Below are 15,033 nucleotides of genomic sequence, written 5' to 3'. Positions count from 1 at the left end.
GGCGGCGCCTGCCCGGGCACAAGCGCAGCCAGAGGGGAAGGGTTCTTCGCCATCACCTGCATCGCTGTCATCATCGTTAGCAAGGGAAGCGTTTATCCCCAGCGAAAAACTTGGCACTGCGATGCCGTTTTCAGCCTCCTTCGGCGTAAACTAACTTTGTGAGCGTTAGTGCAGCGGGAATGCCCTTTGCAGCGAGGGGATGTGAAGTGCACCCCAGGACGATGCTGGGCACAAGGAGGCCAAAGGGAGAGGGTGCCCTGGGGCAGGGAGATGGTACCTCTGTTCTCACAGAGGCTGCAGTGAACAGGGTTGTGCCAAAAACAGTGTCTGCGAATTTACCCGCCGATCAGCCAAACAGTAAGTGGAAATCAGTTTGTCAGGAACTTGCTTTATTTTCTACCACAGATGACCTCTGGATAACCATAGCCCCCGTGTACATGAGGTTTCCTGTGGCAGAGCACAGACTTTGGTGATCCTAAGTTGCTATCTCACCTGCTGTGAGCTGAGATATCCAACCTATGTCATGCTCCATAGCATACACTTCATGCCATGAGGTGTGAATGGGAACACCAGTGTTAGAGCAGCTTCTGTCCTGAAAGCTACCAAGCACATAACTGGTCATTTCAGGTCAGAAAAGTGATGGTGAATTACTGTGTTGGAGGGCGACTGCGTCATTATAATTTTGCTCACATCCACAAGGACTCCAAATGCCTGATTTCAAAGCATTGACATCCAGCTAATTGAACTTTGGGTAGATAGTAAGTGTAGCTAATTACAAGAGAAGGCTGTACTGCCTGGGCCCAGGTACCTGGCATAGATTCATTTGCATTCTACACTAAATCCACCACAAGTGTTAGTGATAACCACAGTGGTAACAAGACCCTCCTGCCCTGGAGTTGCACAAGCTGGGATGGCAGAGCTGGAAAGCATTCCCAGGCTTTAGTGGGGTGAGCCATTTCAAAGTGCTGTGAAGAGCAGAGGACCCTAGATCACCAAATCAAATGAACAAATGCAATACTGGGAATCTGGTAAAGGAGAATCCCCTGGTAGAAACAGGACCCACCCTCTGCCTGTCTCTGTAGCTCTATGTGGGTGTTTCCTGTGTGCTGTCTTTTCAGCAAACTGCAGCATAGCAGGGGTCTTAGGGCACATGTCGAGTTTGGAAACACACAACTTAGCATCACAAAGTACTCTAAGAAACATTTAACACAGTCTTGCGAGGAGAAACTGTGGGTAGTGTTAGCTCTTGCCAGGCGTCTCTGTTATCCATCCCCCACCCAAAAGGCAGGAATCCAGCAAAGACTCCTTGTAGTTGCTTCTGAGTTTGGTATTTTGTGGCATGTACAGCAGAAAACAGGTGAAGTTCTCATATGTTACCAACTGAAAAGACACTGATTACCCTTTTGATATTTAAACTGCTAATTCTTCTCTGAAGAAAGCACTGAGCTAGTCTGTAAAATGTGAATGTGAATTGTATTTTGTTACTGTATGCATATGTGTTCATATATGTTTATACATACACACACAATATTATCATGTTATTCTACTGATAGGGCACTCAGCTTGCATACTATGCTCAAAACAGCAGCATGCTTCCAGAAAGATGGTGACAGTTTTAGAAAAATTGAGAGCAAACACAGAAATAAGAGGTGATTTTCAGTCCTGTCCAAAGAAGAGCCCGATACCAAATGCCAACGATCCAGGATTGGTTAGTCTAGAGGGGAGGAAAACTGAAAGAGAAATTTGAATATGCCACAGATTCCTTCTGAAGGAATGGGAATGCCTGTGGTCTGTGTTCTATGAAGTGAAGGACTGAAACTGGAAAGAGAAACTGTGGAACGAGGTGCTGTGCACTGGGGTTGCACCAAGTAGCAAAGTTCCTGCTGTTTTTGAAGTTGCATCCCCCACATACTGCAGCTCTGCTGTGTTCTTAGTACGGCCAGTTAGTTATCTAGGCCATCTGGCTGAGTGGCTGAGGCTCTTTGGGCTAGATAAACTGTCACATTTTGGAAAAGCCTCTATATATGCTGCAGGCTTGTGACTAGTGTCCTTTTGAATTACTCTCATTCCAGCCCATGAAGTGTTTCCCTGGGAATGCTGTCGGGATATCATCATCCCTTGCTGGCTGCTGGCTGAGTTCCTGCTGTGCTTTTGGCACAGGGTGGTTTGCAGCCTGCCTGGGAAAAGCTGATGAAAGTAGAGAATGGAAAAGCCCCAAGCAGGCAGCAGTGCAAACTTCAGGCTGGATCACCCTGAGCCACCCTCAGGTGCTTGGTGGGTTGGCTGTGCCAGGATGCCAATGGGCAAGGGAGGAGCTGATATTCCTCCTGTGCTGTTTGTGGACTGGGAGCCAGCATAATTCTTTGACAGTACTCCTGTGCTGGGAGAGAGGGCTTGGGAGCATTTAACTTGGCTCCTTTCTCTTGCTGTCTTCTGCATTTTTTACTTTTTTTCTTCTTTTCTTTTGGCCTTATATTAACAACCTATGTCAATGGTACAGCGCTGAAGGAATTTACAATTCATAATTAAGTGATTGAAAAATGCAGGACTGGCATTCCATGCAGTGCTTAGCTGTATCACATATTTTTCATATCACTGACTGATACTGCTGTTTGTCTTATGTTTATGCCTAAAACTATAACATAAACATGGTTAGGTTTTGCTCTGGGATCTTTGCATTCAGCGTTTCCTGTGGTTGGAGCAATAGCCTCAACATGTTTGTATGATAGGCATGCAAAGGAGTTAGCTTAGGAGTTAGCAAAGGATTAGGTTAAGTGCTTTCTTCTGTGGGGGAAAAAAGCAGGAAGAAATATTCTAGTATGCTAGCTTGACATTTTAATGTAGAAACACAACATATGGACCAGCATGGTCAAACACAGCAGTCCTGGTAGTGAGGTGTCTTTCATACAGATGTGCAGACAACTTGGAATGGAGGAGGTGGAGAAGTAGTAATTCATGTGTACGTACCTGTCAGTATCTGCTTGTCCAGTGAATCATGAGCCAAAGATCAAATTTTGTGGGCATTCAGGAATGAAATAAGCAGTGCTGAAGAGGAAGAGGAAGGTACAGGGTAATGGCTGAAAGTTGTCCTACCTAGTCTTACTTGTTGTTAGGATCTGAGTAGCCATGCCTTGCAACAGTGATTTCACTACCTTTGAATGTGGACTAAGAAATGGAGAGAGTACAGTGGCTGGTGGCCTGGTCACCAAAAATAGCCAGTGGGTTGGAGCAGAAGGTCACCCTTTCTTCATGTGAAATGCTGTTCCTAATTGCAGGGTTCCACTGTATTTAGGGGGCTGAAACCTGGAGAAAGTGTGGCTATGTTATTTTATGGTCTGAGATCCAGCTTGTTCTTGAAGCTCATGAACAAAATCAAGTTTCTGAAGTTCCTCATTGTAGGAGAATCACTTAATCCTTGGATGTCTGTAACCATTGCAATGATTTGGAGCAATTGCTGTTGTCTGTTCTGAGGTTTGCTTATTCACTATTCTATGTCTGATTAGTTGCTGCGATATGGCAGACACTAAAACTAAAAACTAGGAATGTTACCTGTTTTAAAAACTGTCTGTGTACTGTTAACCCTGCTCTTTCCTCTTGCAGGAACAAACTCAATGCTTCGAGAGAAGTAGCCCCAGTAACCCCCCCGAACTGCAGGCTCATTAAAGGAATCGGTATGTGCTTAAAATGTCTGAGTGCATTGCTTTTGTCCAGCCTTATTTTGTAATGGCTTCTTAGAGCCAGCTTCCAAGCCTGATCCTGAAAACAAAGTGCTAATTTGACTTTCATTTGTTGCTTGGACTTGGAGGTAGGGAGAAACTGCAGGAAGAAAGTTGTACTGAAAAACATATTGGTATAATGCCTTTTGCCTTCAGTATTTAAAGTTTCTGCTCCTCTTGTTGAAATTGAGTACCTTGCAAGCACTTTGCTAAGCCACTTAGGAAGGGATTTAGCTTTTAGATGAGGATGTTCTGGCTCTTTAGGCATTTAGGCAGGTACCTACAGGTGGCTGTCAGCTGGTGACATCTTGAAGACAGGACATGCTGCAGGGGTGGAAACTTTCAGAGGAGGCCACAGGGTACGTCGAAGGAGCAGCTGTGAAATGCCAGCTGGGGTTGCCTGCCTTAGTGCCCCGTGTTGTGCAGATTTAGGAGCTGGCTGGGACCGTGTGGTGCCAATGGCAGGCAGGAACTTGGTGTGGTTGCACAATGCAGCTGTGTGGTTTCAAAGAGCAAGGGGTCATGTTTGTTAACTACTCTGGTTTGCAGAGAAGTTTTACAGAATGGCTGATGTGTTTACTTTGGGTCATGCGTTTAGCACACAGCAGTGTTTCTGTCGTGGTTTTTCCTCTCCAGTTAGGTTAGCAAGTGTATAAAATGGATAGCTTTGAAATTGATGGCTTTTTTTGTGTTGCCCTTTCCTCCAAATAATAGTTTCTCAACTTAATGCAGGCTTAATGGCTGAGGATTTTCCCCTCCTTAGTATTTCCAGAAATGTCTTAAATTCTGTTGAGATGGCCCTGGATTTTGTGTGTGTAAAAAGCCATTGGATGAGCTGTAACAGCCTTGCCTTTGGGCTTGCTGAGTCACTGAGTTGGTTTCATAAATCTTGCTTCTTGTGTCAAAATTGAAACATCTTTGTAAAGTCAAATTACTGCCATGAGTGAGTGTATGCAGAGTTCCTTTGCTTGAGGTTATGTACAGAAGAAATTGCATTTGAAAAAATTTCTGAGTCTTCTAGCTTGAGCTGTGATTTACTCTATAAGACTCTGAATAATGCTTGTTCAATGGTGATTAATATAAAATAATTTTGAAGCAATTCTTTAAAGCATATCACTATTGGAATCTTTATAAGACTTTTTTGCAGCATAATTGTTCTGTTGAGGAAAGAAGGAGAGCTGGAAATGACAAATAGAGTTGTGTTTCATTTCCAAACAGTATTTTGGTTTTGGTGCCTGGCATTTACATGGAGATTAGGTGAATTCTGAGAACCTGTCTCTGCAGCAGAGGCAGCAGTAGGTCAGTTTATAGAGCTTCATTTCTGCTTCTCACTGTGGTCCTCTAACACTGTCCCTTCACAGAGAGCTCTGCACCTTGCCTTGCCTTTGCTCTGTTGTTTGCTGCCCTTTGGAAAAATTAAAATTCCAAAAATTAATTCAGTGAGTCCAGTGTGGCAGAAAGAGAAATAACAAAGGGTTTATGCAAACGGAAAAGTTGGCATATTAACTCAAATGTCTTCCAAATTTAATTTGCAGTGACTGGGGGGTGGTTATATTGCACAGGGAGACCAAGGCGCCCTAATGTCTAGATGCTGCATAGGTAGCACAATTCAGACCAGGGGTTTTGCTGTAAGGTTGCTCCTGTGGATGTCTTTATGTAAGAGTGTCTTTCTGCATGGACATCTTGTCCTTCTGGGCCTTTTCCCTTTCAAATGCTATGATAAAGTTGAATGAACAATCTGTCTTTATTTTAGTGTTTAAAACAGTCCTTCTGAACTCTTAAGTGAGGCATAAGTCCCAGAGCTGGACCAGCTCTGAGCAATATAATCTTAAATTATCCATTCTGTATGTAGAACAGGTCTCTGGTACAGCCTATGAATTATGTTAAAAGTGATGAATCCATAGTAAGCGAAGCAAACCCAGAGTAAATGGAAGAATTCTCTGGTGGATCCTTTTCTTTCTGCACAATTTCGTTTTTTCTGTATCTCTCTTTTTGTAAGACTTTGATCTACTCTGCTTTTCAAATATTGTGTAACGTAAACACAAATGCAAACATGGAACAAACCAATGAAAAATTGCACTTTGTCCTAAACCTTATTCACAAATATGTAGGAAAGGCTATATTTGTATAATAAATAGTAGCGTCTGAGTTTTATTGGTGTCTAATCATGTTACTGGTTTATAATTAATCTCCTGGACTAATTCCTAAAGTTCAATAGGCTGCTATAGACATTGCTAAATACTTGCATCTTGGAATGATTTGTGGGATATAGGCAAAATAGTCTCATGCTTTTGGACATGAAATCCAGATGGGGTTTTTTTGTTAGATTCACCTGCGAAATACATCATACTAAGGTGAAGAGTAGATACCAGAATTTTTTCTTCACGGTTAGGGTGGTCAGCCATTGGAATAGATTGCCCACGGAGGTGGTGGAGTCACCATCCCTGGGTGTGTTTAAGAGGTGTCTAGACCTGGTGCTGGAAGATAGGGTTTAGGGTTTAGAGGTTACGGTGGAGTGGCAGGTTAACAGCTGGACTCGATGATTTTAAAGGTCTCTTCCAACCAATGATTCTATGATTCTATGAAACTAAAGAATGACAAAAAGCCAACATTTCTAGAGTAGACAGTGATTTTTCTCAGTATCTTTTAAATTTTTTTAAAATGCCACTTCTTCAGATAATCTCACAGACAAGCTGGGCTCGGTGATACAACTAAGCAATACACAGCAGGTAACTGATACCTAATAAATCAGTTCCTAACTCTCCTGTCCCATATAGCACCACCTGCAACAGCAGCTCAGAGCCCTCTCAAAACGGGGCCCATGAGATTCCCTGCAGCCTGTTGTGTCTCCATCCGCTCCTCGCTGCCTCGGTGGCACTGGCTCAGCGGGGCTGAGCTGAATCAGCATTTCACTGCTCTTGTGATGGCATTCACTCGCTTCCACATACCGGGACGGGGCCGTGAAGTGCCTGAAATGTGCTTGGCTGGGCAGTTTCTTTGGAAGCAGTTGGGTGCAGGGCTCTCAGTACGCTCCTTCCACCGGAAACTTGTAGTTTTTAATTATTTGCTCCCAATTAGCCTGCTCATCTTTCTGCTTGGCAGCCTCACTGATTCGCTAGTGATAAATGATTTTATCTCTGTTTATTCACTCACCAGTGTGCGCTGCCAGTAAAAGCTGTCTGTCCAGTTCATGTCACCATGGCAATTGAGCCTTTCAGCATTTCTTTATGCTATTATCCTCACAGCAATCCCAGGGAGGGAGGAATCGCTGCTAACCCCATTTTGTAAATGAACCCAGGCTTGGAGAGACTGGGGCAAAGAAAAGGAGCTTTTCCTTAAACCAAAGCTTCAGCTGAGCTGAAAAAAACCCAAACCAAATTAAAAACTTTCACTGGAAAACACAGCTCTGAGTGTCTCTGGACACATCAGTGCAAGTGTCTGCCTCCTGCCTGAGCCCAGTCAAAACTCAGAGCCAAATCCCAGGAGGTGAAATAACAGGCTGGCCTCCCCCAGATTGCATCTTCAGACTTTTTGCTCTTCAGAAGGCAGGGATGCTCCACTTGTTGGTATCATGGAATGGAGCAGGGGCTTGCGGAGGCTATGGAGGAGCAGGCCCTGGCCCTCTGTGAGAAGACATGCCACTGCATCTCCCCAGGGCTGAGCCTGGGACTTGCCTGGGAGGGTGAATTTGGGGATCTGGTTCCGCTCCACAAAGGCTGTCATTGGCCCCAGGATAAATTCCAGCTCAGCGAAATTAGTTCCACAGTAAATAGGAGGTAGATAAAAGCGAACAATAAACTCTGCTCGAATTTGCAGGTGCTTCCTTGAGAGGAGGTGCTCAGGTGCCAGGAATGGTGCAGCCCACAGAGGCTCACATGTGTGGTCTATGGCCAAGCAGGAGTGGGTATGGAGACTTGGGACAAACTGGCTGAAAAAGCCTTGTGTGGTGGCTCTGTTAAAGAAAATCTGTAGAAGAATTTTCTTTGGGCAAATGCTCCTGTGTAGTTTCCACCATTGTCTGTAAAGTGTCTTGTGAGGAATGCTGTTTGTGCTGGTGATTTGGAAGAGAGGGGAAGCTTCTGAGGGGAGTGGTGAAAACATGGGACAGCAAGCAGGCTTCAGCATCGGACTAAAAGCTCTATGGAGAGTACTTGGCCAAAACCTAGAATTGCTCTAGTGTTCTTACTAAAGGGCTTTTATTTTATTTTATTTTCCTAGCAGAGAAAAATATTACAGGAGATACAGGAACTGGCAATATTGGAAATTATTACCTGCAGTTAAAAGTGTGGTCTAACTATTAAAGCCCTTAGCTGTTATAGATGTAGTAGGTTCTCTGTCACTTGAGAGCTTTAACTAAATATTTGGCAATCCATCTTCATGAAGTGTCCCAGCTCAACCAGGAGAATTAGTGTGCACAGTCCCCAGAGCTGCCTTATGCAAGCCTGAGGCTTGAGTCACGGATATGGTCCTGCCCTGGAAATCTCATCACCCGCACTAATTGCTTGCTGCAGAACACTGTTGTCAGAAGCAGGAGATTCACCTTCAGGGGGCACATAGGATTGAGCAGCAGACTGCCTGGCCAATGCGGGGTGCCCCTAAGCCCCCCAAAAAGAGGTGAACCCCAGTACTGTTTCCTAACCTGACATATTGTCTTCTTCTACCACTTCTAATACAATGTGATCTTTTCTACCCAACTTAACACATGCGCAGTTGTATCAGTTTCCTGAGAGCTAGAATTGAACTAAAAAGGAGTTTTTTTCGATGGGAAATACTTAATGCCACCTGAAAAACCCTGTTTATCTCTGTCTTGCAGAAACTGGTTCTGAAGACATCGACATACTTCCCAATGGACTAGCTTTCATCAGCTCCGTAAGTGCCTGTGCCACCACCCCGTGCTGGGGCTTGTCTGCTTCCTTATCTGAAGCCATAGGTGAAAATAGCAGGAGGGACTGTTTATTTTCTACAAGGCTGCCTAGCTCTATAGGAATGGCCCAGGCTTGTGTCGGCTTAGCTGTTGTCTCCTTCTGCTTGAGCAAATGCACTTCTTGACACAAGTGGTGGTGGTGGGGCTCTGACACATCTATCTTATTGCACTGACTTATCTGCCCGCGTAGCCTCGACTTTCTTTCATGCTCCTTCATTGACGTGTCGAAATGTCAAACCTCTCCCGTGTTAAGAAGATGTGTTAATTCCCTACCTTTAAAAATGAGATTGTGTGTGTTGATTTTGTTGTTCTTGTATTTTTTTTAGCCTTTAGGACATATGTTTTCAATCTTTTTCTTTACATTCAGGATGACTGGTGATTATTTTCTAAAACAAAAGCTGATCTTTTCATCTGTATGCTCCAGGGAATGATAAACTTGCAAAATTCATGCCAGAAATCATGAGCTGTTGCACTGCTGCTGTTCCCCATGGCTTTACCATGTTGGATGCAGTTAGTGAGGAAAGACTTCCAGTTTGTCCTCACAGCGTGTCAATTCACAGAGTGGTTTGACATATGGGGGTGGCTGCAGTGGGGGGCTGTGGTGCCTTGGGCATGGTTCCTTGTGCTCTTCATGCAGCTTGCTCCTTCTGCACTGCAATTGAGGCAAAGCCCATGCTCCACCTCCACTGTGGCTCAGCAGGCTGAAGCAGATGTGTGCTTGCAAGGTTGTGCTTCCTACTGTGTGCTTGCAAGCCTCAACAAGGCTCCTGCATTTTCAGCCTTGAGATCGATTTGCTTATGTTTTGATTCTGCAGGGCTTGAAATATCCAGGAATGAAGAGCTTTGCACCAGACAAGGCAGGCGAAATATTTTTGATGGATTTGAATGAAGACAATCCCAGAGCAGTGGAACTGAGAATCAGCCGAGGGTTCGATCTGGCATCATTTAACCCTCATGGAATCAGCACCTATGTAGACAGAGGTAAAGAGCTCGAGGCAATGGCAAATCTTGGCCTAAAGAGCACAAACAGAAATCCATTTGAGCCTTGCATTGCTAGAGTCTTGTGCTTCCCAGAGATAAAAATGTTTTGGGGAGGTTTGTCAAGGTTGGGCTTGTGTCTAAATGTCAACTGCTAAAGGAAACACCTTTGCACATAATCTTGAAACAGAAGGGTGTCACGCATATTAAAAGGAAAGAAAACATGGGAAGAGTTTGAGTTGAAAGCCACAGAATATTTGTTTTACTAGTTTCCATCTGTCTCACACTGGGGTCAAGTATTTTGAGGGGTCAAATTGTTCACCAACTAGTAGTGCCCAGAATGGAAGGTTTTGTGGCTAAACAGTAAATTATCTAATCTCTGTAACTCTGTTATTCTGTGGCCAAGCCAGGTTCTGCTCTTCAAGAGGTCTTCTACAGCAGGTTCTGACTACCAGTAAAATACGCTTCATGCTCTCCTCCCTCTCTTTTTCCATGTCCTTTCACTGTGGGTTTTATCAGGGCAGCTAAAAGTTTCCAGATATTAAGAGAATCATTGCTGCAGCGTGACTTGCATTCCCATACAGTCACCCTTTAAGGGAAAGTTGGAGAAGTTAGTGGTGGCTAATTAAGGGTCTTAGCAGAAGTGCTGGGCAGCCTTACACAGGAGAAGGATGTTCCCTCTGCTTTCTCATGGGATGTGTGAGACAAACTGAAGAGCCCAAACTGGCTGGGCCACAGGCCCTCCTTGCAGCTGACTGGGACTGTTTCACAGGTTGCAAAACCCGGTGGCTTTGGCACAAGAATGAAGCTCTGATTTCTGTCTTCTTTGGTAGAAATAGCAAAAATTAAGTTTACACAGCGGTTCCCTACAGAGCGAGCGTGGGGGAGAAGTAGCTGGAGATCTGGATCCTGCAGTATGTGCATACTTGTCCATCTGCCTCTGAAGAGCTGTGAGACGAATGCACTTAACTCGACACGTGCCCTGTACCAGAGTCTGCCTCAGTACTGGGGGTGCTTAGCCATGCAGACTGTTGAAGGGAGTTCAGCTGTTTCCTTTTCTCTTTTTTAAGATGGCGCCGTGTACCTCTTTGTTGTGAACCATCCCCATCACAAGAGCACAGTAGAATTGTTTGAATTTGTAGAAGAGGACAATTCTCTTGTACACTTGAAAACCATTCAACATGACCTTCTGACAAGGTATTGGACCCAAGCACCATCTTTCCTCAGCACAGCCTGCTTTGGTGAAATCCAGTGTAGGGTAATTTTTGGGTTTAGGGTATTATTAATATCAGATATTTCCTCTTTAACCAGCATCCCTGTTTCTCTTATTGATTACTTCTTACCTGTGTAATCAAAAGCAGTGTTTCTGCAATTTCTCCTGTAAATTGGATTTTTAACAGTTGTATCTCTAAATTAGTCTAAAGCACTGCTGTGATTGATGCCAGTGAATTAGCTTGGCATCCATTCTTTCACGTAACCCACTCTCCACAGATATCTTATTATTCTGAATTTGCTACACTGTAAAAAATAAACATACATTTAGCTTTTTATTTTTTCTTTTTCCTTTTTGTTTTCCCATACGAAGGTTTTTTTGGTCTGTCCACTGCAAAATGATTGTAAGATAAACAGAGCTGGACTGATAAAGTTGTCACACCACCTGCCTGTTCCCTGTTTTCCATTTGAATGCAATGAAAAGAGAGAATAATTTCCGTGGGCTTATGGACAGGCAGACAGATCTCCAGCTGATGCCCTATGGTACTCTTCAGGTCTCATTACTGCACAGTCCTGGCTCATGTAAAAGAAAATAGAAGTAAAAAGGATCTAAATAACTTAGTGTCTATCTGAAGTAACATCTGCAATTGCAGCCCCTTTGTGTCTATGGGATGACCATGTCCTGAATGGATTCTGGGAAGTCCTACAATGCTCCTTCATACTTCTCATCTCATTCTTTTTTTTCTCCATCTCTTTCTATTTTTTTTTAGTGTGAATGATATAGTAGCCGTGGGACCAGACAGCTTCTATGCTACCAATGACCACTACTTCTCCGACTTCATCTTGATGTTCTTTGAGGTGTTCCTGGGTTTAACTTGGTCAAATGTTGTTTACTACAGTCCAAAAGAAGTAAAAGAAGTAGCATCGGGATTTTATTCAGCCAATGGAATTAACATTTCACCCAATAAAAAGTAAGTTTCTCTTTGCCTTAGATTTGGTTTGATCACAGAAAATCCTGAGATCCTAATTTGTACACACAGTACCTCTCTGGTCAAGTGTCTAAGCTGGTTCATGTAAGGCAAGGTGCTGCCTGTACAATGTAAGTGATGCAGAGTGTTTGTAGCACAGACGTTGTGTCTCAGTGTTTAGCAGCAATGTTTGCTGCTTTGTGTGGTAGTTCATAGGCAATGGGATCAAAGGTTGCTGCATTTTAACTAGCCGATACAGGAGTTTGTGCGTATTGCTTTCAGGGATTAATGTAGGAGGGTTTCTGCAAGTGGGAAATACACTGCATTCCTAAAGTCTGTGTGATTGAATCAAGCAATCCTGTGGTGTGTACAGGTGGTCTTAAAAAAAAAAGATGTAATTCTGGATTTCTAGTTCCAAGGCTTGTTTTGGTGTTGCAATGGAAGAACAGGCACAGTATGAAGCTACATTGGCGTCTCGGCAGGTTGGCTTCAGTTTGCTGCTCTGTGGCCTGCTTGCTGTGTCTGTTGCTGTGTGAGGACTGTGAGATGGAATTCCTCGTGGGAAGAGCTGGGATTGCACACAAGGAACTATCTGGCTTTGGTGTTTACTTACTCTCATACACATTGCTGAGAGGTGTTTTGCTTTCTTTTGAAGGCACATCTATGTTGCAGATATATTCGATCATAGTGTCCATGTTATGGAAAAACATGCTAACTGGAATTTAACTCATGTGAAGGTAAGATGCTGCTGTTCTGTAAAAAAGAGGTATATGTAAATTTTGGACAGAATAGTCCCCATGAATGCTTGAGCTGTTAACATGATCCTGTGTGAAGTTCTGGCTGGGTGGCTCCTGCTGTGGGTTTGCCGAGGTGCTGTGTGCCCTGTTACAGAGCTTCAGGTCTTCCACTCTCCCACCAGCAGCCAGGGAGGAATCCTTGGGCATGCTGTTGAGCTGCAGTGGGAATCTGCCTCAGTCAGTGCAGGTCAGAGCATGAAACACTGAAGGAGTCGAAAGACATGTAGGTGTGAATGAGCTGATGGGGAAGCTCAGAGCAGCGAGCAGATTTCTCACAGCACAGAGGTGGGGGATGATGCGTATCAGGGGATAAGAAAAACTGAACTGGGGGAGAAGATATTTCTTTTGCAAAATCAATTTATGTCAGATGAGAGTCTTGGACAAGTCTTTTGGTTATATATTATAGTTTACTTCCAGTACTTCTGATAGCTTTAACTTCTTTGTTTTCCTCTGTGTTGAATAGACACTGCAGCTGGACACTCTGGTCGATAACTTGTCTATTGACCCTCACACTGGAGACATCTGGACAGGATGTCATCCCAACGGGATGAAGCTGTTATACTACGATCCTGAAAATCCTCCTGCCTCTGAGGTGCCTTTTGGGAGATGGCCTTTTGGGTCTCTTGGCTTTGTTTATACCAGAAAGTTGTTTTGTTCAAATCACCCTGGTATAACTTAACTCTGCACTGCATACAGTGTTTGGCCAGCCTTTGTGAAAGACCGAGCTGGCTTCTGCTCTCACGTGGAAGCCTGAACAGCATATACAAACATCTACTCAGATCCTTGGGCGACAGTGGAGTAATTTCCACCCAGTAGCTCAGTCACTTTGGACTCCTCAGGCTGCATTCTGTGCAGCTGATTCTGATGAACTGCTTTAATTACCGAGCCAGCACCTCTTTGCCAAACTAAATATAATTGACTGAGTGCAAAGCGTGACCAGAAATGTTTGCACGGGAATGATTAATCTGTGCAAGTGTGATTCATCAGTAGGTGACACTGTAATTCTTCTTTGCTTCTGAAATCAATGAGGTACTGGCATCAGAGTGCTAGCAGCCACGAGTGCAGCTGGCTGGTTGGTGTCTGATTTCAGCCTTCTCTGAAGCTCCCTGTAAGGCACTTCTCAAAATTACCATGTTCAGTAGCAGTAGATTTATGATGCTAGGCAGTTGTTTACTCTGTCTTGAAAAAGCATGGAAATAAGAAGATATTAACTAAGTCTTAGGCTGGAAAAAATGTCCATGTTCCTGATGGCAGGGATGACTGCTTTACTTCCTGCCAAGGTGGATTCGCTTTCACACAACCACTTAAAAAAGAGTCTTCATGGACCATGCTTCACTGAAGGCTCCATTGCAGGAACCACTTGGCTGCAGTTATCAGCAGCTGATCATCCTAACTAATTTGTTTAAGTTAACATGCAGATGTTCCCTCCATCCATGGAGCATTTTCACCTACAGCCATTTCAGTAGGCGTATCCTCCTCCTCCAGGTCCTGCGCATCCAGAACATCCTCTCGGAGGAGCCTGTGGTGACACGTGTCTATGCTGACAGTGGCTCTGTGCTGCAGGGGAGCTCAGTGGCATCCATCTACGAGAGAAAACTGCTCATCGGCACAGTCTTCCACAGAGCTCTCTACTGTGAGCTATAGCTCGTCGTGGGTAAGATCTGCTGCAGTGGAAAGGATTTAATTCCTTGGGAACTCACTTAGTTTCTGTTAGATTTGCTAACAAGACTGTTCCAATAGAGGTTAACTACAGTAATGGCAATGTATTTTAGCCTACCTCTCCAAAATAAGACTTCTATGCAATAGTAAAGGAAATGGAAACGAAGGTGAGCAATTAGCTTATTTTTTTAATGAGGAGGACCCCATGTCAGTGACAAAGGGTAACCTTGAAGTTCAAATTTAGATTGCTGATGACTAAACTGTCAGACACTGAACTATCTGTGCTGGCTGCATTTCTGGTTTAGTTTTGGTTGGGTTTTTCTTTCCCATGAGAAAACTGATTTTGTAAATGAGAATTGCTGACCACCAGTGTGGTGCGTGTTCTTGTCACTGACCCCTGAGCCTTCCCAGGGACTGTGCTAGGGGTTCTTCTTCCAAACCTTCCTGAAGGCTTTCCCTAATGCTTCCAAAATAACTGAAAGGAGAACAGATGTTATTTCAGTCTCATTAATTTCCCGTTCCCTCTTCAAGCCATTTCCTAATGTTACTTCAGTTTCATGAATTTGTCTTAATCCTATTGAGAAAAGAGAAGGGCATCACTTTGAAGTGGTTTCCTACTGAGTCTTCCAAAGACTGGTTTTTTCTCCCCCCCCCCCCCCTTAAAGAGTGGGAAACATCTCCTGAGCACACTCCGAGATGTGCATTAGCAGTTACTGTTGTCTGTCACAGCAAAGGGAGAATTTCTGGGCCCCTTGCCCTGGTGACTACCCTGGATCCTT

At 44.0% G+C, this 15,033-nt stretch overlaps 1 protein-coding gene across 1 annotated transcript; it reads left to right on the top strand.

Annotated features, from left to right (window-relative positions):
• Positions 1–179: 179 nt before the first annotated feature.
• LOC103801813 (serum paraoxonase/arylesterase 2-like) lies at positions 180–14,759 on the top strand. The gene is made up of 9 exons (XM_009074243.1): positions 180–357; positions 3,504–3,671; positions 8,530–8,585; positions 9,456–9,621; positions 10,689–10,815; positions 11,601–11,801; positions 12,454–12,535; positions 13,059–13,187; positions 14,081–14,759. Exons 1-9 carry the CDS (start codon positions 180–182, stop codon positions 14,237–14,239), a joined length of 1,266 nt encoding a protein of 421 aa, XP_009072491.1. The 3' UTR covers positions 14,240–14,759.
• The last annotated feature ends 274 nt before the right edge of the window (positions 14,760–15,033 follow it).

The sequence above is a fragment of the Acanthisitta chloris genome, unplaced genomic scaffold (assembly GCF_000695815.1).
Source record: "Acanthisitta chloris isolate BGI_N310 unplaced genomic scaffold, ASM69581v1 scaffold1235, whole genome shotgun sequence".
Taxonomy (NCBI): domain Eukaryota; kingdom Metazoa; phylum Chordata; class Aves; order Passeriformes; family Acanthisittidae; genus Acanthisitta; species Acanthisitta chloris.
This window is presented reverse-complemented; position numbering and strand designations above follow the sequence as displayed.